At 44.7% G+C, this 26,294-nt stretch overlaps 1 protein-coding gene across 1 annotated transcript in view; it reads left to right on the plus strand.

Annotated features, from left to right (window-relative positions):
• The first annotated feature begins 4,928 nt into the window (after nt 1–4,928).
• The window catches only part of tgfbr1b (transforming growth factor, beta receptor 1 b), a 36,677-nt gene continuing 15,311 nt past the window's right edge, over nt 4,929–26,294 (plus strand). The window contains exons 1-4 of the mRNA XM_028432368.1: nt 4,929–5,029; nt 21,830–22,081; nt 23,352–23,621; nt 25,286–25,516. Coding sequence (XP_028288169.1) covers nt 4,966–5,029; nt 21,830–22,081; nt 23,352–23,621; nt 25,286–25,516 — 817 coding nt within the window. The 5' untranslated portion in view covers nt 4,929–4,965. The remainder of the gene's footprint in view (nt 5,030–21,829; nt 22,082–23,351; nt 23,622–25,285; nt 25,517–26,294) is intronic.

Here is a 26,294-nt window from a genome sequence, read left to right on the forward strand (position 1 = left end):
CGGAGAGGTCGTTTGTCAGGAGAGGAAGCGCGGAGAATGTCCGTCCATATATCAGTCGCTTTTAAAAAGCAAGCGAACTGCACAGGCAGCAGAGGAGGAACCTGATCTGATAGGCAAAGGGCCTTCCAGAGAGTTAATGTGTGCCATAAAAAGGTGTTAAATGCTCCGCCTGAAGGCTGCTCGGCTCCAGGATCCCTGTGCTGCCCGCTGGAATATTAAACACAGCCGGAGCTATTGGATCTGATCAGAGCTGAAAGGCTCTACAGGCTCCTTCACTGCTTCTCTTCTCGTCTATAGACTGGATCTTTAATTATTTCTACATTTCATAATCTGAATATTTAACCTGACAGACATTTCGCAGTTCTACAGTTCTTCTGACACAGTAAAGAACTTCAGGGAAAGCCCTTGTGAAACTACTCATGAGGAGCATATTCAGCCAATATTCACCTTCAGGACAGGAAGTTTTTCACTGTGTGGCTGTTTGACTGCTGTGATCAGGGACTGAAAGACCCACCAAAAGAAGTCTTCAGAAGGAGGTGGAGAAGATGGAGGCAGTGGTTCTTAGCTTGTTCTTAGCTTGCTAGCTAGCAAACCTATCTTGTCTGCTCTGCCTGGCGCCTGTGATGTTTGGATTTTGCCTCAGCGTGGTCCAGCTTGTTGAGGATTAGTCTTTAAAAGTACTTGGTTAGGTTTAAGAAAAGACATTAAACAAATCGTTTCACTTCTATCTGAGCCAGTTTCACTTACAATACAGCAGCAGACTTTCACTCAGTCTGGGGTTCACGCCCCCTGATACCTGAGCTGTCGTATTTTCACTCAGCTGTGATAACGGCTGGTTAATGTCAGGCATTAGTAGAGATGTGGCCAGAAAAATACACACAAATGTTCCATTTTCAAGGACCGAAGTTGTAACGTCATCATGGCTGTCACCATGGTATCACACCATCCATGTGACTGTATGGATCCATTCACAGTGATCAGTTCAGTAGCTCAGCAATCCACACATTATCAGAACCGTCACGCTCCTCCACCTTTACACAGTCAGTGGTGCAGACAGGCTGACATTTCAATATAAAGGACGTAGCTTGAGTCTGTGGGGGTGTACCCGCTGTAGTTAATGGTGTGATCTTCGGGCCCTGACAGATACATGACTACGCAAAGACTGATGATGTATCGGGCTGTAGTCCAGCAGCTGAAATGAAGTCTGATGACATCACACCGCAGGTATCCACTGCATCAGCTGTGAAGCTGAGAGCGCTGCCAAACCCACACCTCCACCCCCCCCCCCCTACATTCATATGTCACTCTTCTCTTATTTATTCCTGGCAAACAATGCTTACAGCTGCTTCTATGCTCTCCCAGTGGAGTACATAAACAAACAGACCTGTAAGAAACGTGAAATAAAATGTCCACGGTCACTGCCTGGAGTTTTAGCTTTTAGCTCCTCAGCAGTGGCTCCAAAAGCTCCTCGTGACTAGCGGTGTGTCACTTCTCTCTAAAAGCTGCTAAAAGTGGTTTGTCTGCTCTGTACTGATGGCACTGTGCTGAATCACACAGTTACCTTTGACTTTAGGTGCATGCCCTTCTTCCCTCATCAGCTGGAACATAGCACGTTTGACCAGTAGACTGTATATAAAGATGGACGATAGGGTTCCATTCCACCTGTACATGAGTACATAAGTGAAACCAGTACATCATGCTTACGGGTGCTGCCATGTTGGGTAGAGGTTTAGAAATGAAGCTGCATTGTTGCTGTTTCACCTGTTTTTTTTAAGTATTTAGAGAGCCGGAGAGCAGCTCCTTAAGCACCCACAACCTGCTGCCTCACCGCTCGCCTCAGCATCGGACTGGGTGCTTCGGGCTGCCCTCAGGTTCACTGAGGCCAGACGTGGTGCTCACATCAGAGGCTTCTAAGCAACCTGACTGAGCTCATGACCCCTTTGGAATGACCGCATCGAAGAGGCCAACAAACAAAAGCAGGGCCAACTACCAGGAGCTGGTGGAGCAGTGTAGTAGGGCAGGCTGGAAGTCATGCTGTGAGCTTGGAGTTTGGTGCAGAGGCTTCGCTGGCCGATCTCAGTGCAGGATCCTTACTAAGAGGCAGGAGCTGATCTACCAGTGAGAGGCCGTCATGTTGTTTGTTTCTTATGGTGTGGAGGGAGCTGGTGCCGGTGTCCTTTGTAGGGACAGGTCTGAGTCTAAACTGAAAGTAGAGAAGTGGTGTGGATGGAGCGCTGCCAGTCACAGCACTCCTCCACTTTTATTTTAGACTCAGATATCAGGGTGGAGTCCGAGAGTGATCCCTGTTCAGAGCACAGTGTGTTCCGCTTAGTTAAACACAACATGACGGCACAGTGTGTGTGTGTGTGTTTGTGTGTGTGTGTGTGTGTGTGTGCGTGTGTGTGGGTAAGTGGGAGAAACAGATCACACAGATACAGACAGACAGTACTTTACCACACAAATGAGATGGATGGAAACAAATGCACTGATAAAACCATGTGGCCCTCTTCTCCAAAGCTCCGGTCCACTCTTAATTTAGTATTCCTGCAGCTTTTGTCATCCCTCAATCATTCTGGAGTAGGTATTAATTTTTCATTGGGCTGCAGTGAATAAAAGGCGCTGGATGTGTAACCGCCGGGCCTGGTCTTGCAGATTTAAAGAGCTTAAAATAAAGAATAAGAGAAGGCTCATGATTACACAAGCAGTGACATCAAAGGAAACCTCTGGAGGAGCCGGAGTCACTCAGAGGTCAGCGGCATTTTTATCAGAAGACAGGAAGTAAGGATGACATGAGGATGTGAGGGGAACTTATCAATACAGACCAGGACTGGTTTTATACCAGGCTGAAAACATGTTTAGACATTTTAACATGGAGCGCTGTGGGGATTGACACATGAAGGCTACACAGATGTTGGCTCTGGCTTTCACCACTTTAAGGCTGAGTCTTAGACCCTGTTCACACTGGAGAGAGTCAATCCAGCTAGAGTGGGATTGAATCCAGATCGCCTTTAAGCTGGATACGTTCAGACCTATTTAAAAATCTCACACACGCATGTCCCAGCTCAATCCAGCTTAATCCGGCTTGTTTGTTGTCCTCCAAACCACTAGGTGGCGCCTTGTGATATACAGAGTCCATTCAGGCTACGGTAGAACGCGGTTTCTTCCTTTGTAGCCCTGTCCAAAATAAATTTGGGGCAAAGCTATCGTAGTTCGACGGTTGTTTACATACAGCTTTTGTACACGACCTGGACGCTGTCCCCGTGAACCGGAAGTATCACGTTGCTAGCTGCATTTGCGTTCAGACCTAAGCCAGATGTAAGCCAATCCGGCTAGATCCACCTCCGAGAGGTAGATTGAAATAGGGCTGCAACAAACGAGTATTTTGATACTCGGATACTCGACGATTATTTTGTGATTACTCGAGTACTCGAATATTACTCAAGTACTCGAGTAATCTAGCCGGATTGATTTCCCCTGTGTCTTACACAATGTCACAAGTCGGGGGAGGTGAAAGGTCACACCAAGCTCTGTTTGATGTTAAGACGTCCTTGCTTGTGTTCCCTTTGACCCTAAATCTCCTCAGATCAAACTCCAATCATTAAAAAAAAGACTCCACATTTTCCACTGCTGACTGTTTCTGCTACACTGTGCACCTATTTTTTAACAACATAATTCTGTGTTAACAACAGTGTTGCCATTGACCTTCATGCTGCCTACTATCGCTTGCTTGTAATTTTGTGATTAAAACCCAGAGCTGTTTCTGCCGGTCTGTGCAGCACAAGTCACTCTGCATGAGTGCTCCGGCTAAAAGCCAAAATTGTAAATGCAAATAAGAAAAGGTGCTCGCACTAAAGCCAGCGCAGCATTTGACTACTGCCATGAACAGGTGGTGCCTTTGTGTGAGTGTGTGTGTGTGTGTGTGTGTGGAGGGTTGGTGTTGAAGAGGTGCCTCTCCATTTTTAAACATATTAATATTTGAGATTTTAAACTCGTATTTTGTCTTTAGCATCGCAGGATTTAATGCTTCATCATGTGACTGGCTGTAAAAGTCTGATTCTCCATTCTTTATGAATATGCATAAGAGTGTGTGTGTGTGTGTGTGTGTGTGTGTGTGTGCAGGGCAGGACTCAGTTGGACATCAAATAATAGGCCATCATCAATCTCTGTCACACTCTCCAGGGACCAGTGTGTGTGTGTGTGTGTGTGTGTGTGTGTGTGTGTGTGTGTGTGTGTGTGTGTGTGTGAAGGGGAGGAGGGGGAAGTAGGGCCAGGTCAAGTGCATGTATGTGTGTGTGTGCCGACACAAGCAAGAGGTGGAGCAAATGTGGATGAGACAAAGGAAGGGGGTATAGTCTTTAGAACAATGTAAGCGGGCTGTGTGTGTGTGTGTGTGTGTGTGTGTGTGTGTGTGTGGGCCTGACATATGGACGAGGCACATGGGTCTAGCCACAGCAAGTCATTGAGGGATATCTTATCAGGAAAGAGTGGCAGCAGGATGAATGTTATTTTCTCTGTCGCAGCCACTGTCACATGTTCAAGCGTCACCTTCGTCTGTTCGGCCTGTGTTTACACATATTAATAATAAACACATTTAATCAATTTATGGCCAAAAAATCTTTAAAAAATTGACTTGTTTTGGGATTTATTTAGTGTTATTCTTGTGTTGTTACATGATTATAACTTGTTTTCTTTACAGTATTTATATAGTGTGCCTGTAAAGTAGTATGAATGTAACTTAAAAAACATCATTTTACATTAGAGTGAATAGCAAGTGTTTGTTTACAGGAGTGGTAGAGTTTATCCAATGGGGCGGGGTGTGGTAGATCGCTCAGCCAATCAGAATCTCTGTTGCCCTGAGCAGGCGCTGAGGAGGCGGGACTTGCTGCGCTCTCAGCCAATCAGCGCCTACCTTCCTCAGCGCAGGGAGAAGTTAGCAGTCGGGTGCCAGTCTGGTCCGCAGCCACGATGGATGCAATACCATGCTTTCTGCTCGTCCTCCTGTTCGGGACAAGGGTACAAGAAAACACAGGTGAGTGCCTCTTTAACCAACACGGCGGACTCGTCTTCTCTGACGCTGACGGGTTCTTCGAAAGTTACAGCCCCGGGTCCGGTGAGTTCCGTTAGAAAAGCTCTTTGTTGAAGAAGCCCGAAGAAGCAGAGTGTGTCTAAGATGGCGCAGGGTCTGCGGCCAGCCTGCTGCTGCTGCCTGAGGAATGTTTATTGTCTGAAGAAAAAAAAAAAGGAGCAGGGAGCTAAAAGTCACACTGCGCTTTAAAAAAAGGGGGCTGCTGCTGGGGGCTCCGGGTCGGAACCGGCCCCTCAGCTTTCAGGACTCTGCCTGAAAAGGAGCAGCGGAGCGGCGGAGTCCGTCCACACAGGAACAGCCTCAGTACACATACAAAGTTGGCAGCATCACTCACAGGATGTCCGCTTCTTCGAAATCAGCTGTTCACCCTACTTTGGGGATGTTGTGGTTCCTCCTGTCCGGGCTTCGGAGCACATGTCTCGGCGTGTTGCAGAGCTCGGTCCGCCTGTTTCTAACTTCATTTCAGACGCTGTGACGCTGATTGTTTCTCGGACAGATGTTTGAATCTGGACTTAGAGTTCAGTTTGTTTCTATGTGACAGCTGTCCCTGTGTAATAACGAGCTTTATTACTGTTAATGTATGTTTATTATCAAGCTATTAAACTGTTACGACTGTTAACAGGGAGTTTATTCAGCTATTTAATGTGTCAGACTCAACACCATCACATTAGCCTGTTAGCTTCTAGCTGCTACTGCTAGCAGTTAGTTTCTTTAGTTTAGCTGTAAGCTAAGTTTTTCTTGATGACTACTGTTGGAGTTTCTGGTCAAACATTACGCTGCCACAGGATGAGAGTTCTTCCTCCTCACACACCGAACTCCATTAATGAACCTCCACATTTAAAGCTGCTGTTAGATTGAATTATCTGCCTGTGTTTTCCACAGGTTCATACACATCACATTTGGAAATAGCTTTGCAGGGTTACTACGAATAATCACAATAGAGAGGGGGGAGGAGGACTGCGGTTGAACTATTTTAGGACACCCTGGTGTCTTTCATTCATAGTGTCCTGAAGGTGTTTGTGGTAACAGATGAGCAGGATTGGATTACCCAGCGAGGTCTGTGAATTGGATTCGGTGTCTCACAGCCCCTGATATCAGCGGCGCCGCTGCCTGCTGCTCTCTTTGTGCTGACATTTTTTATTTCCATTTTTGCAGCGGATCTGTGGTCAGTTTATTTTTTTGTATTAAAAGCCAACATGTGATTGCAAAAAGGGAGAAAGCTTTTCTTTCTTATAGGTGCCAGCAGCAGTGTTTTTGTGCTTATTGATTCGCAGACTCACGCGTTTCCTTTGTGTGACATTCCTTTGTGTGTGCAGCGAGAGAGAGAGAGAGAGAGGCAGAGGGAGGCTCACCATGAGTGCACAAGCATGATTTTTCAAACAGCATGCATAAAGATCTCATTAGAACTTCCACATGCCAAATGCACGGCCGTGTCCTCACGTACCCCATCGCTGTGTCAGATGCAGCGCTGGGTATTAAATTGATACGTTGGCCCATAGACACATAGGAAGGACGGCAGGGAGGGAATCCCGCTTTCTTTGTCCAGCAATAGGATTGTCATGGCGTGGGTCCACGCTCGGAGCTGCATCATTTACATCAGAAAAGGATCCAATATTTTAGATGTAGATAATCTCCATAGAGTGGGGGGGGAAGAGAATTAGCAGCATTTTCAGCTGTGACTGGTGTGAATATCCATTTCTGATTTTTTTTTATACCTTAAAAACAAGAACCAGAGAACACCTTCACTGACACCTTTACATGTCACGCTGCTGTTCTGCGTTTGGCACCACACCCCTGCAGCTCACACACATCTGAGGCTGGCGGTGGGCTGAAATTTAGGTGGTGTCAGTAGAACGCTCCTCACCCCATCAGTCTAATGAGCTCTCTTCTCATGCTCTGTCACTGTGCCTCTTTTTGTTTTTGGCTCCCACCTTCTGTTCTTGTCCTGTGCTTCTCCCCCTGCCCCCTTTGGGCTTAGTAAGTAAACAGTCACGTTTAGCTGGAGTGGCTGCTTATAAGGGATGAATGTTGTGTCAGCGTTTTGAGCGGCTCCACTGTCGTGGGAGACTCCAAATCAATCCTGACTGTCCATGACAGCAGAGGATGCAGGGTCTGTACAGATTATTGTCTTAGCTCATCTTCATCCAGGGTCGCTACTGGTGAGGACATTCCTGAAATATCTTGAGATTTATAGATGTCTCTCGTACACTGTCCTAATTTCATACATGCTGGGAAGTGTACACTGTGTACGGAGGGAAGATGCTACGATCAGGTTCAAGTGTTAGTGGCCGAGTGGGGTTTTGTTGTGGTTCAGACATGCAAAGTCCCACACATAATATACAGGGAGTATAGATTGTATACGTTACTTATGAAGTGCAAATGTGTAGTGGAGCAATAATGTGTATCGTGTAGGAGGACTGATACTGACTTGTAAGGGTGATGTGGTGGAGAAAGAAACTGCTCCTGTGTCGTGGAGAACAGATCGCTGTAGGTTTCTCCTGCATGTTTCCTGGTTCTTTCACACATTTTCACATGTTTATTCTATTTCATACAGGGATGTTGAACCTTCAGTGTACAAAATGTGAGGAAGTACAATAGCATTTTAGCGAATATTCACAGAGAAATGGTTGTATGAATTGCACATGTCCCTTCTGTTGTTGGCGAGGGCGCCATTTTAGGAGGGTTAAAACGGTACGCTTTACTCTGTGCAAAATCAACCACTGTGGCACCAAGGAATGCTCCGCAACAAGCATAGGCACACCTTTACAAAATGCCGGCATGCTGTTGCAAAAAAAACAAAAAGTGGGGACTTCAGTTAAGCATCAAAACCTCTGTCAAAGTGTGAAAGGCTCTTGAATTTGGGAGTAGTAATTACAGTGTTGTAATGCCAGAGATTAACAGGAAGCAAGACGTGAGGATTGCTGAAAAGAAGTCAGAAGCCGGAATCCATTTTCCAATTTGAATCCATCTCCTGGGTGTGTTTACATGCCTGCTGGAATCCAAATTTTGATCCCAGTTATGTTGTAGTTCATATCAATCGGACAACATTTAATTAATGGAGAAACTAATGTGATAATTAACTCTTACTGCCAGATATTGCTCAATCCAGGTACGAGGAAAGTGTAAATTCTTGGTGAGGCAATAGTCATGGGAGTTTTCATCAAGGCCACAGTGGGAGCTCTGGTTCCTCTTTCCTGTAGTTTTTATGTGGTGATGTTTCACAGTAGAAATCCACAGAGAATTCCGTCAGTCGATGTTTCGCGCTAACTTTTATCAGCACTGCTTTCTGCCGTGTGTGTGTGGGGTTGTGCTTTTCTACAAACTGCTCGTGCTTCTGGGTGTTGTTCGGGGGCCGCTGTCAGTACTAGCGGTGAAAGAATGCCAGGCATGTGGGTGACCCTGGACGCCCGTTGTCCCGGCGCAAGGAACCACAACTAATTTGAGAGGCTGTGGCTATGCCGGTGACCATGGGATTCAGAGGCACCAAGGCGTTAATGAATGGCCTCCCCCACCCTGCTCTCCTTTTATTGATAGGCCAGGGAATCACTGATTCTGTTTTTGACAGTTACGCTTGTTCATGTCAGTTTGGAATAACAATGACTTGCACATCCATTGCTTTTCCAGTTGTAGAGGAAATGAAGAAACATATTTCTGCACCACTACTACACCAAGACACCCGCTCTCTCCTCCTTTCTTTGTGTCTCAGTGGCTGGATTTTGAAAAAGGCTTTATAATGAGGAAACAAGTGTTGGGTGCAAAGAAGAACTTGCCGTCATACCATGATGTATGCAGTTTTTGTAGCTTCTCTGAAGGGCAAATTTATAGATGATAGATACTGAACAATTTACTAGTCTCTTCACAGCATCTACAAACCAGTTTTACTTACTTTGTTTGCCACATTGTTGTAGGTGTATTCTTATAAATCAGTCAAGTTCAAAGGAAAACCGCAAGCTGACAGCACCAGTGCAGCAAAACAAACTGCTGGTACCTGTTTCCTCTGCATGAGTATGAAACTAAAAACAAAAATTCACTTGAAGTATGAGTAGTATGAGTGTTTGATGCTGAGGTATGCTTCCAGCCTTGTGTGTCAGGGTTTGCACACAATGCTAGTTATCAGTTGTGTGTCCATCTTCGTGCACATTCATTCTTTAGGTCTTATTCTTGAGTAAAGCTGCTGCTGAGGCTGAGGCATGCGTTTTACTTTGATATGAATGAGGGTAATAAAATGGTAGCCTAGAGCAAACCGATGTTATCTAACAAGATATCTGCTGTCAGGCAAGATTTTAAAACAGGAAGAAAGAATCTTACTAAGGTAGCAAAGCCTAGCAGAGGGAGTAACCCTTTCTCTTATTGTCAGATCTAAGGTCATATGAGGTCAGACAAATGAGCAGTGAGACACACAGGCGTATGTCTGAGCTGCATAACCAAATTTGTTTCAGTTTCGAATTTAAGTCCCTCTTGACGTGTGCTTTCTGGCTGCAGTAGTTTCACCTGACGCATGACTATCATTTTAATATTGGCCTTACTTTATATGGATTTTTCTGTTGCACTATAGGACTGTATGTGGCCGCTTGTCTGAGAGTAAAATCGAACAAATGTATTATGAAAGTCCTCCCATGGGAGTTTTTTGGATATGGAGCTGATAGCAGAGTGTAGCTGTGCAGACTGTAATAACCTAAGCCTGTTGCAGATGTAGGACGGGGGGCCAGGCACCAGAGCAGCCAATCAGACAGTCAGACAGTTCAGTCTGAGCTGTGAGTCAGCTGCCTCAAACAGCATTCCCCTCGCTGGCCTCCATTAACTACCTCTGGTTCCCTCCGCCCCCGCCTCCTCCCCCCATCCTTGCTTCACTCGGGAGGGCTTTTCTCAGTGTTTGTGTGGATCGTGATATAGTCATTTATCTGTGCTGCTGGACCATCAGGTGGGTTGGCCTGAAATTGCACACGACAAAGTGACAGTGAGGAATTGCGATGCACCAGAGGGAGTAGGGAAATGGATGGATATAGCTCTGAAATAATTAGGTGAAGAGTTTGGTGAATACATGTCCTATCACTGTTAGCAAAGGGCTAACAGCACATTAATGTTGACACTACAGTAGGTAGAGGTTCTGAATATACTACTTAACTTATGAACCCTGGACGAAAAAAAAAGAATTGGCCACCCTGTAGATATCCCTGTAGAAGACCCAAATTCACCTTCTGATGCAAAAAAGTACTTGTGTGGGAACCCACAGACACAGATCCAATCCAGACTTTTGTTTGAACTCATCCTGAACCTTGCGAGGCCAATGCTGATCTGTGGTCAGCTGTTAAGGACTTCTCAATGATAGTCACTGCACTCATTCTATGCCTCAGCCTCCTGAGCCCTGGTAGACCATGCAAAGAGGCTGCATGCTGCTTGAGAGAAAAATATGAATCACGCCATGCTGCTTCCTTCACCGGCGAGGAAAGCAGAAATCACAGCTATTGTCTGCAGTGATTTCTGATGGTGTCCACTCAGCAGCAGCAGCAGCTTGGAAGTGGTCATTGCTCAACATGTAGTCATAATGGACTGTTTGTCAGCTGTTTGATGGGAAATGGAAAATGAATCGATGACAATGGCTCTGAAGCAGATGTGGTTACTTTAAAATATAGTGTGGGAGTACAGAGAGGAACCAAGATGTATTCTGTCTGTGTTTGTTATAATATGCATTAATTTTGCTACTTACTTTCCTCTAAACACATACAGCACCCTGGTGTTTAGGACATTTTTGGAGACTCTAGCATTAACGTTTGTTTATTGATTGATGCTTAAAGTAGTAATCTTCAGTTGGAAGCCTCATTGAAAAACCAAAAATGCTCCTCAGACAAAGTCATCTGTTGTAGTAAAAGAGAAGTGGAGAAATCATTTTGAATGATGACGATGGAGATTGTTTTGTTCAAGGGCTCTTCCTTGAATTGTCTGTGTGCATCTGGTTGGGAGCAGCTGCCGGGGTGCTGGTTGTCTAACCTCTAGATCAAGCTGCTGCATATTTATAAGATGGGTGGCTCAAACAGATGTACAGCCTTCCCCTCCCGTCCCATTCTCAATCTGTTTAGTCATCCATACCTTCTTGAGGTTTAACATTCAGCTTGTTCTTATTCTTATGCACAATTAATGTGGTACAAGGGGTTTCAATGTGTGCTATTACCAATGTATCTTGGCAAGAACTGATGCACAAGAAAGTACTTTGCAAGCCACTCTTGCCCTCCCTCTGCAATGTTTTTATTCCCAAGCTGATCTCAACGATGCCTGGTGTCAAGGACAGTGTGTTGTATCTGTTGTATTGTGAGTCACTGTGTGGTTTAAACCACAGTGCTACGGCTTTAGCTTCGACCTGCAAGGGTAAGTACTTCAGCAGGGCACATTGCATCCTTTCTGCACTGCCATGTGTTTGTGTTAGGGGGAGGTTCATCAGGGTCCTGGGCTGTGGGCCCCCTTTCCAACACACACAGGCACAGATCACATCTGGTATGGACAAAGGGACGGCCATAATGGAGCTGACTGGTTGCATGGGGGCAGGGCGGATGGGATGGGTGGGGCCACGACCTATGGAAATGACTCTGGGAACTGAAAGGTACCACTGATTGAACCCACAAAGACACACAAAGAATGATCTAAGGCACAGAGTGGGTGATGTGCAATGTAGATGTAAGGCCTGTAAGTGTGTGTGTTGTACTTTTTGCATGTATTTGTTAACGGCATTAATAAAGCTTCCACACGTGTGCGGTCTGAGGTGTCATTTAGTCAGGTTTGTCATGTGGTGTGTTCCAGTGAGCTTTTTCCTTCACACAGCAGTCAGTACCGCTGGAACATCCACGCAGAGGTGCAACTAAACACCCCACCGTTCCACCTCTGCAATTTTCACATAATAACGTATACAGTTCCTTATATATCAGCGAATGTTGTAATAAGGCTTTCTAACCATTATTCCTGGCAGGAGAGCCAATCACTATAGAAGTGGTGGTTGCCATGGTGATAAAAGTAATTAAATCAGCTCACAAATGGGGGTGAGGGGAGAGGTGCGATGGATGTGTTGATGTAGCTGCATATTTACCAAGGTGCAGATAATTGCATGCTTTAAGTGAACTACACAGCCATCAGTGTTACTACACACATCGTGTTTGACTTGACAATAGTGTGATAAGAGTCCGTATGCAGAGGACGTGTATGTAAATTCAATTGGAGGAAGGTCAGCTTACCTAACAATTTTGTAGAAAATGTCTTTAGTTGGATTAAGTAGGACTTACTGTGAAGTGTCCAACTCCAACTGTGCTATTTTTCAGTACTGGCTTTTAGCTCCTGCAAGCACAGAAACTGTTATTAAAGACCGAGTAGGAGCACGTCTGAAAGAACTTGCTACTTGCCGATCTATGTTGTATAAATGCAATAAATGATTTTTTTGTGCTGTACTTTTTAATGAGAGGAATTTTATATCAGTGGTGTTGCAGGATTTAAATGGCCCATTGATGCTAGACTCACTTGACAGCAGCATTAAATACTTAGATGTGTTCTTTAAAAGGCTTATAAAGTTCATAGGTCTTTCTGTGGTGGATGTGATTCATGCTGAGTGATAGTTCAGATGGGACCACTGTTTTATTCAGGGTGGGCATTTGAAATATCTAACAGTGCAGCTCTTACAGATCCCAGGGACAGCACAGTGCTTAACATTTTGATTCTGTTTCAAAGAGCCTGGTGTCAGGCGTGGGCTCTTTTTATGCTTGTGGAGCTTAAAAACAGGATCTGAGATGACACGGGTGCCTCTATTTCCACCAGGTTTTCCTAAGAAATGTTCTGAACAGCAGAACATGAGGGAAGCAGGGATGTCCCGATCAGGTTTTTTGCCCTCGAGTCTGAGTCATTTCATTTTAAGTATTTGCAGATACCGAGTCCCAATCTGATACTTTTAGGGTTCTCTACAAAGGCAAACTGTGCGTGTGCGTCGCTGCACCAACTACCCGTTCCCACAGCCACAGTACTTCGGACTGCCCAAAACGCATTGCCACGCTAAATACTTCATCCACCCCGAACTGGAAAAAAGGGAACAGCTCACCCATGTATCGAACCCAGGACCTCTCGCACCCAAAGCTACAACCATACCCTAGACTATGTGTCAGAGAGTCGTTGATAACACTTATACATATATATGCAAGTCCTGATCGGGAGGTAACGTCCGACTCTGAAACAATGTAACCGGGCCCGTTTTCCAAACATGTGATCGGATCTGAACATCCCTAGAGGGAAGCATTTGCTTCATTTGAATCAACCAAGCAAGCACCCTCCTGTTGTAATTTTGTGTTTCATCTCCTAACCTCCTCATCTGTCCAGCACTATAAAGCAGAAATGAAGCAGTCCCCTGATAGAAAAGGTCTGTGTCTTAGATATTTTGACTGGTAGCCTGTGGGTTAATCAAGAATGTATGAGGTCACATGAGGAAAGGATGTTAACATGTCTGATGCATCAGACACATAAATAATATATAATACCTCTGTGTTTATCATGCTGTTATTTCAGCAAAGTCTGGTGTGATTTCCTGGGTCTACACAAGCCCAACCTGAGTAGTGGTTTTTGACACTTCCGTAGGAAGATATCACCTTAATCCTCCTAACAATCCTTGAAAACCACTAACCAGCTGACACTGATGTTCTTCTAGCTGGCAGCACATTTGTACTGTAATGTCAAGTACTCTATCTAAAAATCATGTCTAAGCCATAACACATATACTTAAGAGAAGAACTGTACAGCCCCTAGTTCTGTCTACTGTTCACATGGCTCTTGGTTTTCACCATGTCGTTTAAAGTTCACCTAATTAGACATTAGACAAGTAATTTAGCCCAATACCAGCACTTCAATAACAGCCTAATCACTGGACTACTTGAAATTACTTTGAAAAATTAAAACACATTTTAACTGAAATACTTCTGACACATCACTTCAACAGTGAAGTCGGTATTTCATGACCTCTTTGAAAAATCAAAGGCAGTTTAAGGGGACTCGTATACTAATTGAAAAGTCAGATGGCAAAACTTGAACTTGCGTGAATTGATGTGCCGCTTCAGATTCCAGCCCGATGTTCATTTTTGTCCATGCTTTTCTTACAAAATAAGAACTGAGACTACAATGTACAGGATCGCAGTAACAGCAGTGGTTTTTCAAAGCAAGTTTGGATGAATGGAGCTGAGAGGATTGGCCCTGTGTGTTTCTTTGCAGCACTTAATCTTCTTCTCTGCAGCATAGAGCCTGAACCCTGAATGCTAGATAATTCACTTATTGCCGCAGACTTTTCAAGGGTGTGTGTGTGTGTTTGCTCAGGTATGTGTGACTGTATGGTTTTTGCATATGGGCAGTGGGATTAAATTGCTATTGATTTGTGCACTGTGAAGCCATTGTCTTTTACCGTTTCCCCCCCGCCTCCCACCTTTTACTGTGAGTCGATGTATTAGATTAAACTTTATCCGCTCTTTTCATTTGAAGCGTCTCCTGAGGCTTCCTCCATGCTGCGCTGCAGCCACTTAAATCCTGGTCATGGCAATCTGTTTTCCTTTCCTTCATGTTTTCTCTCCCCTCATCTTTCTCCCAACGATGTTAAATGAATGGGGTTTAGCCTTAATCAGATTGTCCAAGATTACATCAGAGGAGATAGAGATGTTCACTGACGGCTGCTTACATCGCTCCTAGAACCCATTACAGACCGGGATGCTCACGGACTGCGTGGTTTCACTACCACAGCGTGGATTTGTCTGCTCATAGGCATGCTCAAGCTATGGGAAGTGGGAAATCTATGATTTCTATACAAGTCTCAGGGTTATGAATCAGTTTTATGTGGCAATGCAATATCGGTACAGTTATCAACATGCTTACTCATCAGACATTTTGCTCTGTTTCTCATTTTTAAACACATTGTTCTCAATAGTTGTATAGTTTAAAAACCTTTTGCCATAACTTTATTAAAACACAATCTCTCCATGGTAAAGCCAGAAATCCACCCAGCACAGATCCTGATCTGACTTAATCATGTAGCAGCATATAAAAGTTGTGTTTGACTGACACTAATTTTTCACTAAAATCTCTTTTACCGGGCTACACAGGATGTGTGGTTTGTTTGTCACACATCTGATTGTGTGATTGTGGGAGATGGCCGACCTTAGTAGACAGATGAGGTGGCACTGATACACATTATCAAGCTAACATTGGCGGTTGAGTGGTTCACTATTATGTAATATTTCCTAACAACGACAGGTTGATTGCTATATTTTAGCAGATAAAAGAATTTAGAAGATCACAGAGGGAGGTTATGCTTCAAGAAATACCTTAAAAAAGCCTCACCCCAGCTAGACAGTAGCATGGTATGATTGTTAACCACCAACAAACTGTTGTGGTAGGATTCCCGACTCATCTGGAATGTGGGAGACTTTCAATCAACAGGCTGTTTACAAAGTGACACCTGCTGACCCCTGTTTGAAAGTCTTCCACAGAAATGTTTGTGGTGTTAGCAGCAGTGATTTACATTTAAAGTGACGACAAAAGACAGGAGTTAGTCATCGACGTGTTCAGGTTCATAGAAGTCCTTTTGCAGAATTAATGAAAGAAGTCTGAGTATAGAAACGGATGCTGAATAAAACCATCACCACTGCATTCAGCCTCCAAGATGGAGAGATGGACGGATGAATCACAAGGTACTGAGACATTTATACAGAGTGCACAGCGCATGTTTAGAGTGCTCTCTCAGGTGTTTTTTGTCACATGGACGTTAAATTGAATGTCTCCATGGGTAACATTTGTTGGTGGTTGTCTGCCTTGCCGAAAGCTTTCTTGGCAAAAACGCATTTGGTCTGCTTACTCTCAGCACTACTCCTATCTGCATACGATTTCTGTGTAGAGAAAGGAAAATACAGAAAGCAATCTTCTGCTTTTCAAACATGGTGATTACAACCTTCAGGCAGAATTCAAGCAGCATATTCCTGACGCTTATTCTGAAGTATTTGATGCATGGCATACAAATTGAAAGAACTTCCTCAGACTAAAGGTGTGGCTGTGTGATAAAGCCTAACATTTAGTTTGTAATTGGTTGATATAGGTGTTTAAACCACAATTGTTCTACTACTTTATATTTTGACTGTAGCGCAGAAGCTTTTTTTTTTAATAGGCGTAGGAGTAAAGTTTATTATGATTATGGTGAAGACAAAGGATCCCTTCTCCCTGGGCTTTATTCGCAGTGTTATTGAGAGTCAGTGGATTGGTCACGAGCCTTAAGGTGCTGTCCTTGCCTGCAGCGGATGCTGAAGCAGCTGCAGTCTGACCAGGAGGTTTAAGAATATTATTTGGATGAATAATCAAATTTGGCCACACCCTGATTGTTGGGGACAGCGGGAGGCAAATCAGGTCCAGGACCTGGCATAGAATCCCAGGTGCACAGGGGACAGCAGGGAACCGCCCTATCGTTTTAAACATCCCTCCTTCAACACAGAATCCAAAAGAGCAATATCTGCAATTATTTATTAATACAGGCGTGGATCCGAATCATTTTGCTCACTCAGTGTGTTTAACATGGCTCAGACGGGCTCATACGTCCGCCTGCCACGTATGAAGCGGATGGGGGTGAACTCCAGCAAGACATGATAATCATTGAAAAGGCTCTTTAAGTTGCCCTGACAAGGCTAAAGAAGAGTGAGGCTGTTCGAACAGGCAGCCGTGAAAAGGCAAGATAAGGACAGACCTACTTAGAATAATTTGGACTCACTTCATTGTCTCTTGACGAGCACTAGCTCCATTGATCCAGATTGAAAATGAATTGGAACATTTGATGCAAAGCTGCAAAGTGAATTATAACTGGGCGATGAGTTTGTTGATTATGAGTTCATCACGTCATTTTTTGATCAAATTAAATATCGTTTTGTATTTTGTGTTTTGGTATTTTTTTAGTGAGTCACGTCTAGCAACCGGCATGGACGCCCAGAAATATGAGCAAACACAACATCCCATCGATTCTACTACCATGCACGCTGCAGGGTGTGATTGCAGTGGCCTCCGGAGGTGCTGACTCAGCCTTCAGAATCACGTCTTTACCCTGTCCCTGTGAACACACGCTGCATCAGCCCCACACTGCAAGCATGAGCAGAGCCAGGCAGATTACACCGAACTCATTTCATGCTTGTATCCTGAAATACTGACTCGTGCTCTCCACAGCTCGTAAATCCTTTTTTTTTATTTGTTCGGGACGCTCGGTTCACCATTTTCACTTCTATTGTTGAAAGAATAAAAAGGGAGGAGGGGGGAGGGGGGGGGGGGGCAGATGAGGGGAGGAGGCTAAAAGAAAAGGGGGGTCCAGGAGGGAGTGTCACAAGTGGGGGATGACATTAAGGAGCGAGCACCGGGCAGGAGGAAGGCGGTGGAGGGGTGACGTGGCCTGGGCCCTTCCCACGGACATGGCTTTGTAATGTGTTGTGCCTTTGTTACATAATTTGTGATAAAAGGCATTTTATTAATTACAGCTGGATCCACTAAAGATGGAGCCTCGTAGGATTACACCACAAGTATCAAGTAAACCCAAAAACCTTATTACCCACAGTTCATGGAGCAGTCGGGCCATTATGGCTTACACCTGTGTCCTGCTGTAATACAACTTCAGACCACAATGTGGTCCTGTGATTCACTGCAGCATCGAGTCTGCCCTCGGGGACACAGGAGGAGGAAGAAACATGATATAGAAGTCAGTGCAGTTCCACCCACTGAGTGGACGGAAAGCCTGTTGAGTGGCAGCACTGTGTTGAAAGCTGTGGTCCACAAAGTCAAAAACAAAAGCAGATAATCATCTGGTTTTTCCCACTGAAGGCAGCCATGTTGCTGGTTGTTTTGCCACATCATGAGAGCGTTGTACAGCGTTAGAACTACTGGTGTCCTTTAAACCTGTGCTGAATACGCACTCGGCTCACTCTGATCTGGTGACATTTATTTTGCAACTCTTCCATATTCTTATTATTCCCATTGCAGTGAAGAGATTCGTCTCCAAAATAAATGAAAGGGAGACGGGTCATCACCTTTGTGTTGGAACCACTATGCTCTACTCTAATGTGCATCACAACACACAATATTAACAGCAGCCTTGGGAGCAGTGAGGTCGGCCATTGGTCCACGTTGTGTGTGTGTGTGTGTGTGTGTGTGTGTGTGTTTAGTCTGGCTGCCTGCCTGGCGTCATTCTCAGCACCGTCTCAGATTAATCGACCACATCCTGTCTTACAACATTGTAAGAGCTTGGCCTTGTGTCAGTCTGCCCTCTCATACTGAGCCTATCATATCACACACAGTGCCCCATTTAATATTAACTGCCCTTATTACACGTGTCAAAGATTCTAAAGCAGTTTTAGGGCTTAATTAGAAGCACGATACAGGTCGGTTTGATGGTAAAGTTGCTGTATGTATTAATGCTTGGTCTTCTGCCTACACTATACTTTAAGGATTACTGTAATCTGTGTTTAAAGACACAATTTCTTTCAATTTATTAATTAAATAAAATTAAATATAATTGCCACCTGGATATAGATGGAATTTTAGTCTAAGGGTCTCATCATTCTGTAATTTGTTGGCAGTAAAAGTATTTGACAAAGTCTTTCGCCTTTGAGCATCTTTAAAATTTGGACTGTTTATCAATTTAACATAACACGAAGTGAAGAACAGTGAAATAAAAGAGAAACATTTCACAGCAGCTCGGCTCCTCTGTCTCTGATACTGTGACCTTGCTTTGGTTCTTACCTATTGTAAATGCTGCAAATGCGAATTAACTTTTAATCAGACGCTGCCATCTGAAACTATTGTCATAACCAGAGTTATGTAACTGAACTTATTGTGAACGTGTTTTTCCAGGAGCGATGATTATTAGAAAGTAATTTGTCGTTGGTGCTCCTGGCGTTCTTTCACCCAGCTGCATTGTGTAGTTATCATGTCTAAGATGTTTGTTTTTGTTTAGTGTTCTCTTTGGTTGTCTGTGGATGCTTCATGTTCAGCAGAGCTTTAATCGGCCTTTCACTGAGAGCTCGGCTGTGCTGCTTAGAGGCAGAGCAGTCCTGATAGAGAAGCAGGATCCACAGAGGACCGGGGTGCATGGAGCTGGGGTTTGACGTCTGAAATCTTTGCCGGTGATGCAACAGGAAAAAATAGGAAGAATTGCATCAGAAATTCTGCCTATTTAAAACAGAATAATTCTCATCTCTATTGTTTAATACTCACTCTGGTCTGCTTTTGTGCCTAGCACATGGTCAGCTGCATGGACATGGACCTACATGTGTTCTTAGGGAGACGTGTACAAAACCAGCACTGGCATCAGTACCCACAGCAGAGCATTGAGCTTATGTTGTCTGATGAAGATGCCACGCAGAATGGGAGTCTTAAGACAAAGGCAGGTTGAAACTGGTCCACCAAGGTGGAGTCCGTCAAGGTCGAGGTAGCAGCAGGGGGTAGGGCTCCCAGTCCAGCTTAGATGTAATCCTTCCAGCATATCTTGGGGACTCTGCTCAGCTCCCTGTGCCTGGTCACCCTCTAACACAGACTCAGTAACGGGCTTCTCTCATGGTGGAGGCGCCTGCTCCTCAATGAGAGAAATCTATTTACGTATTCGGATATTATGCTTCTCCATTTCAGGATTGCTAACATTTTGCAGCTTTTGTGTTGTAGATGTTGAAGCTACGTGGCACACGTTACTCCAACAACAGTGTTGTTGTTCCAGTTATCTGTGTTTTTATCACTCTTTCCGTGGCCAATGCCTTTAAAGTCTCACCATAAATAAAGTGTGGATAATTGAAGGTTTAAATGTGGTCTGAACATTTGTCGCCAGGGTGTAGTTTCAACATGTTAGACGTCACATCAGCAGGTGCCTGTAAATAAACGAGACGCAGAGCATTTCCGTAGTTTGGTCTAGACGCGTGAACTATATCGGGGCTAACAGAACGCAGCGTGTTTGTGTGTCAGCCGGACAGACGGGACTTGTCTGACTTATCTGTGCTGAGGTTGAGTCAGATGGCTTTTAATTAACTGTCTCCAGGTCAGACACAGTTTGATCTGTCTTTTCCATCTTTCCCAGACACTAAAACATGTACACACACGCACACACACCAATACACAACTGTTGCTGTTTGTCATGTCTTCATCTCCCCTGACTTTTCCTGTCTGGAAGCCTCCTCTAGACAATTCCATGGATTCCACAAGCCGGAAACCTGATGTTGCATTACAGATTACTCACTTCTAGACTTGTAGTGTATTTATTTTCTAGTAAACCTTGTTTACTGGCATTATTTATTCATAGTTTAAATCCTTACGGTGCTAGAGCAAGGCAGTGGCAGATTTACTTTCATGCGGCTGCCCTGTTAATTATTTAAAGGGCTTATCTTAGGAGGTGTGTTGTGTTGCTTTAACCTGGCCAGCCGCACATGTGTGTGTGTTTCTGAGCTGCATAGTGATACCAGACTCTCAGCTCTCTGTGTGTCCTAAAGCCAGGGGCAAGGACACTGTGGACACTCACACATACACACAGAAAGAGGAAGAGAGGCCCTGGTTTATTCATAGCACTCCATAACATTGCTGCTAATAGCTCGAAGCCTAAAGGGATCGTTAAGCAGACTTTGTTACATTAAGCACGCTCCTCTCTCTGCGAGTGTCTGGCCTGCTATGTCTCAGAGTGTAGAGGTGCTTAAAGATGGCCTGACCTCCTGTCACATAGTTTAGACGCCATAAGCTCGATGTTTGGTGTAATACAAAGTCCTGACGTCTATGGAAACGGCCCCAACAAGCAGTTTTTAAATCATTTTTACAAACATGCAGACACATTCTGGCTCAGTTTGTTGTTGTGCTTTCACTATTGTGTTGTTACCTCCAGCAGTCCTTCTGAATAGGCCTGATCTGATTGTGTACTGCACTGTTTAGGGGAACGTGTGACACAGCTTACCCACAGCTGATTATTCATTCTTTTGCCTGCATGAACGGATCTCCAGGAAGCTGCACGCTGCATTTGGCCTGTTTTTAAAAACAGGAACGCTTTACAATAAAATACACATAATAAAAGCATGACGAAATACATTGGGAGCATTAGCAACCGCTGTGTGTTGTGTGCCACCATCTGTGGCTCAGCTCCAAACACAGTTTGAATTTATTGTGCTCCTGCAGGAGAAATACAGCTCGGTTGATTTTTCAGTCTCTAATCTGTATCGTGGCAGAAGAACGCTGAATCTAAACAGAACTCTTTGGAACAGAGGGATAAGAAATCAGCGATACACACAGTGTTTATTGTCTTTTTATCAAATTCTTTAAAAAAAAAAGAAAAGGAAAAAATAGGAAATGCCACCATAGTAGCCCGAAGACATTTGTCCACATTACCCGCAGTAACCTGATCATATTCTTGGCCTTTTGCTGATATTGGTTATGGACTCTCCAGCTGTATTACAGCTGTCTGTCTGTCTGGGCCTCGGTGCCAGTAACACAGCAAACATTGGGTGGAAAGTTGAGTCAGTCCTTGTGTGTGTAAAGTAGGGCTGGGCTGATGTAATGTCTCACATTCCCTCAGCGAGAGTTCTTTTCCAAATTATCCACACACACAGGGGAGGGAGTGGTGCACGGTCAAAGCCGAAAGCAACGAGGACATAAACACAGGAAGAAGGAATGTTAGAGACCATGCTTTGCCAGTGCAGGAAGTCCCTTTACTTTACTCTAACCGCCTTCCTCTTCCTCTTCTTCCTCCAGCCCTCCAGTGTTACTGTGACCGCTGCAGTGCCAACTCCAGCTGCACGACGGATGGCGTCTGCTTCGTCGCCATACGCAGGTCAGGTAGCCGCCAGGCCATCGACCAGCGCCAGTGCGTACACGAAAATGAACTGATCCCACGAGACCGGCCCTTCATCTGCGCCCCGTCCGTCAAATACGACAGCGGCATCTACCCGTTCTGCTGCACCACCGACTACTGCAACAAGGACCCCGACCCCAAGTTCTTCCCAGGTACCCACGCACACCAACACACCAACACACAAAGTGTCACACAGCTGTTTCCTCAAACATCGTGGAACAATTTCCATCCTAATGCAGGTTATTGATTAGATTTAGAGCGTGTGTCCAGAGCAGACACACTGTGGGACTCTTCAAACAGGCCTCCACACTGTGTGGGTTTGTTCCTGTGACATATTGACAGTGTAATGCTAATAAGTATATCATGTGGCAACACAACACTCCTGAAAACAAGTTTTTCTGTCTGTGTTATATCCACACACCGCAGGCCGCTCCTCTGTCTGTTCATTGAGCAGAGTGGTGACGTGTAGGCTGATTACCTGAAAAGTCTATTTATCAAGGATCTTAAAATAAAATGAATACATAACAGCTCTTTTTAGACTTTTCTGTGCATCAGGCCTTTGAAGCCTTTACATGCACATTAAACTTCTGACCCGTCCTTCACACAGGGACCGCTTTGGTTTAATTAAATTGGAGTTAAGTAATCTTTCTTGAGAGCACTTAAGAGCGATACACAGTCACAGAACCACAGATAAAGTCACCACAGCTGAGCAGCACCCTGTTATTTTATGTCCAATATGAAAAATAACTAAAAAAAGGAAAATACTTTGAGACGTCAGCCTTTGTCTCTTTCAAAGTGACAGTTACAGCCACTGTTTTGTACGTTTTAGGATGTGTTCAGAACTAATCAGACTAATTCTTGCTCCCGTCTCTTTTTGACACCGCGCTTCATTCATAGCAGGGCTGTTCTCAGGCTTCTGTCAGCAGCAGCTTGGTGGAATAAAGCCTTGAAAGTGTTTGTCCTGGTTTTAACGCACTTCAGCTTGAAGGAACTTACTCACGCCAACAAATCCGCTAAAGGATGAATTCTCAACAAGGCTGCGCACACAAGAGGCCCTTTATGAATCCAAAGCAAATTCAGTAGAATGAGGAGAACTCAGTAGGCTGTCAGTCCCTCTCTTTCTCTCTTGTGGTTGCTTTACTTTTAGTTTTTTGTCAGTTTGAGGGTGAGAATTTGGTGTAAATTGGGTTTTAGAAGGTGTGTGTTTGTGTGTGTGTGTGTGTGTTAGCTACAGGCCAAAGTGTCCCATCATCCTAGCAGATGGAATGTGCCCCCGCACCACTTGGCCTGTCAGCTTCCTGGCTCGTGGCTAACACTTAAGGCCTGCCACTTGCCAGTCTTCAGTATGTTCAAAGTCCATCTTTCCAACAACCTCACATGTGATCTTTCACAAGTCTCTGCTCTCATCTTTGTGTCCCGCAGTCCCCACGGTGAAGACTCCTCCTCTGGGTCCCGTTGCCCTCGCGGCAGTGATCGCCGGCCCGGTGTGCGTCCTCTGCCTGCTGCTGGTCTTCGCTTTCTATGTGTGCCACAGCCACAGGGGGCTTGGAGCTGGAGGAGGTGGAGCCCACCATCACCACCACCACCGGGTACCCAATGAGGAGGACCCCTCCATGGACCACCCCTTCATCACGGTCGGAACTACGCTAAAGGACCTCATATATGATATGACCACCTCGGGCTCGGGATCAGGTAGGAGGCTGCACCAAGGAGAAGGAAGAGAAATATTCAGTTCTCATTTGGTTCTTGGCCTGAAGTCTTCCTTGGGTGTATGTGGGCCAAGTCGTAGCCTCAGCACACTGTAGCATAAGGCCTTTAAAGCCAGGATTGTGAATGCTGCATTACATTATTCATGGTCCATTGACTTCATGTTAATTCTATCATCTAAAGGTCAAAATGTAGATGTAGTGTATGGCTTTGTATTTTAATTTATGGACTGATCAGAGCTTGGATTGTTGTGAGATTTGACTTTACCCCACCTGCCGCTGTTGGAGCGTGAATGGAATAACAATGGATAGTGTTGTTTGTTCTTTCCTGTAATCAGATATCAGAGGTCTCGCCGCTGGTTTGTGTACCAACATGTGCACACATGTCCAGCAGTAACACCCTGCTTCTGCTGCTGCACAAATCTCAAAGTAAACTTCCAGCACAGTGACTAGGTAGCCTAGGATCAGGCTGCACACACACACACACACACACAGAGTCCTCACACTGGCAAAAGTCACTTCATGCTCGCCATAAATTAGCACCTTTCCGCGGAGACTGGCACCTCCAACACGCTGCCAAGGAAGGACTTGGATTCAGCCGTTCTAGCTATTTACACCATATTGCACAATGTGCACTTGTGTGTGTGTGTATTTCGTATGTGCTAGCAGAACTGCGTGGGCTGTTGTAATTACTATGCTGACTCAGTGTGTGTGGTGCCTGTTGAAATCAGAGCAGCACTCTCATTTCACTTCCCTGTTTCCGCTGCCTCTGAATAGTGAGCTCAACAGACTTTTCCCATAAATAATGTTACGATTTAAGCTTGCCAAAATGAGAAAAGTATCTGGGCGAGGCAGTTTCAGAGAGCTTTAAAATAGAGGGAGCTCGCTCATTCAGACTTTGAAGTAATGATGGCAAATAGAGCCTGAGAGAAGTGGGAGCTAACACAGCCCAAAGTTATTTTATTTCTGTTGACGTTTCAAATACATTTTGATGTTGGGGCCACCTGTGGATGAACATTCTGCGACGCCATCTTTCAGTTTCTGAGGAATCATGTTTAGTTTATGTGGGAGGGACTAAGCTAAGCTAGCGGTCGCGCTGCTAGACCTGCACTGGCACAGAAATGTGTTTACATGGGAGCCGTGGTGACGATGGAGGTGCTGCTCTTCTTCTGACATTCTGACTTGCATCACTTGATCTGACAAGACAAAAGATGCACACTGCACCGGCCACGGCAGCTACACCGCCTCCTAATGTCTGGCGGGGGTATCGATACTAGGGGCTGGTATATGGATAATTTATCGTCCACACTGCATGGACTTCATGGAGGTTGTGTCTGGTTGTTGCTGTGCGGAGCTCAGACTAACACATCATGATTAGCAGTCTAGACTCTTTGTTCTATGCAATTATTGAACAATCACATTTCTGTTCTGTGAATGTCCCAAAAAACAAAGTAAAATTAAGTGTGTCTGTATAATTTAATTAATTTGCCTCTACAAAGCATGTAGCAAGCAATTTAATATAATAATTTAACTTTTCCTCTTACAGCTCTCTCTACTTCTTCCTCTTAGACATTCTCCACTCCATTATTTCCAGATTTTTACATGTTTAATTTAATCTGATTTTTGTTTTTTTGTTGTTTTTTTTCCAAGGTCTGCCCCTCCTGGTCCAGAGAACCATCGCCAGAACCATCATTCTTCAGGAGAGCATTGGGAAGGGGCGTTTTGGGGAGGTGTGGCGGGGAAAATGGCGTGGCGAGGAAGTGGCGGTGAAGATTTTCTCCTCACGCGAGGAGCGCTCCTGGTTCCGCGAGGCTGAGATCTACCAGACTGTGATGCTTAGGCACGAGAACATCTTGGGATTCATCGCTGCTGATAACAAAGGTGAGAAAGTGTGATGGGTTTAAGGCTGAAGCTGCACAGAGGTACACAGAAATTAATTAAAGGATCATAGAAAGTAAACATTTTTTATTCCAAAGCAAGAGCCTCAAAAGGCTGCGTCTAAGATCTGTATGTGACATTGTGGGCAGGTTTAATTACAAGTGAACCTTGAGCTGTCGCAGCAGACAACCAGCTCCACTAACTCGCATTCACTGTGAATACACAGGCTGATAGACAGTATGGGGGAGTAATGGTTCACTGTGAAGACCCAGACACACACAGACACACACACACACACACACACTCACACACACACACACACAGACAGTAGGAGGCCTGTGCCTGTGATAGGATGTGGTCATAGCATCGTCTCTGTGCACTGTGATGTTTCTTCTATTTATTGAGTAAAGGTTGCAGCTTAGGATTTAAGGGACAACTTCGTTCTTTGATGGCACATAAAAGCTCAATGATCTTCTCAGTGTGGTCAAGGCCAACGGACACTGAATGCTGCTGAGCAGGGAACCAGAATCATGGTGGCTGTATCTTCGTTTATTATGTCTATATATATATATTTTAGGATCCTCCTGATAGATTACAGATCACAACACATGTTTAACTCCGCTCTGTGACCCTCACCCTGCTTTTACAGCCATGAACATACTTTATAAAACTGTATCAGTTGCTGCTTCCCGCCTTGTTTATTGGTTCTGTGAGTGATGGTGCATTAAGAGGAAGACGGACGAGAGAGTTTTCTCTCACGGCAGCAGAAGTGTCTAAATGA

Source organism: Parambassis ranga, chromosome 20, assembly GCF_900634625.1.
Source record: "Parambassis ranga chromosome 20, fParRan2.1, whole genome shotgun sequence".
Lineage (NCBI taxonomy): Eukaryota > Metazoa > Chordata > Actinopteri > Ambassidae > Parambassis > Parambassis ranga.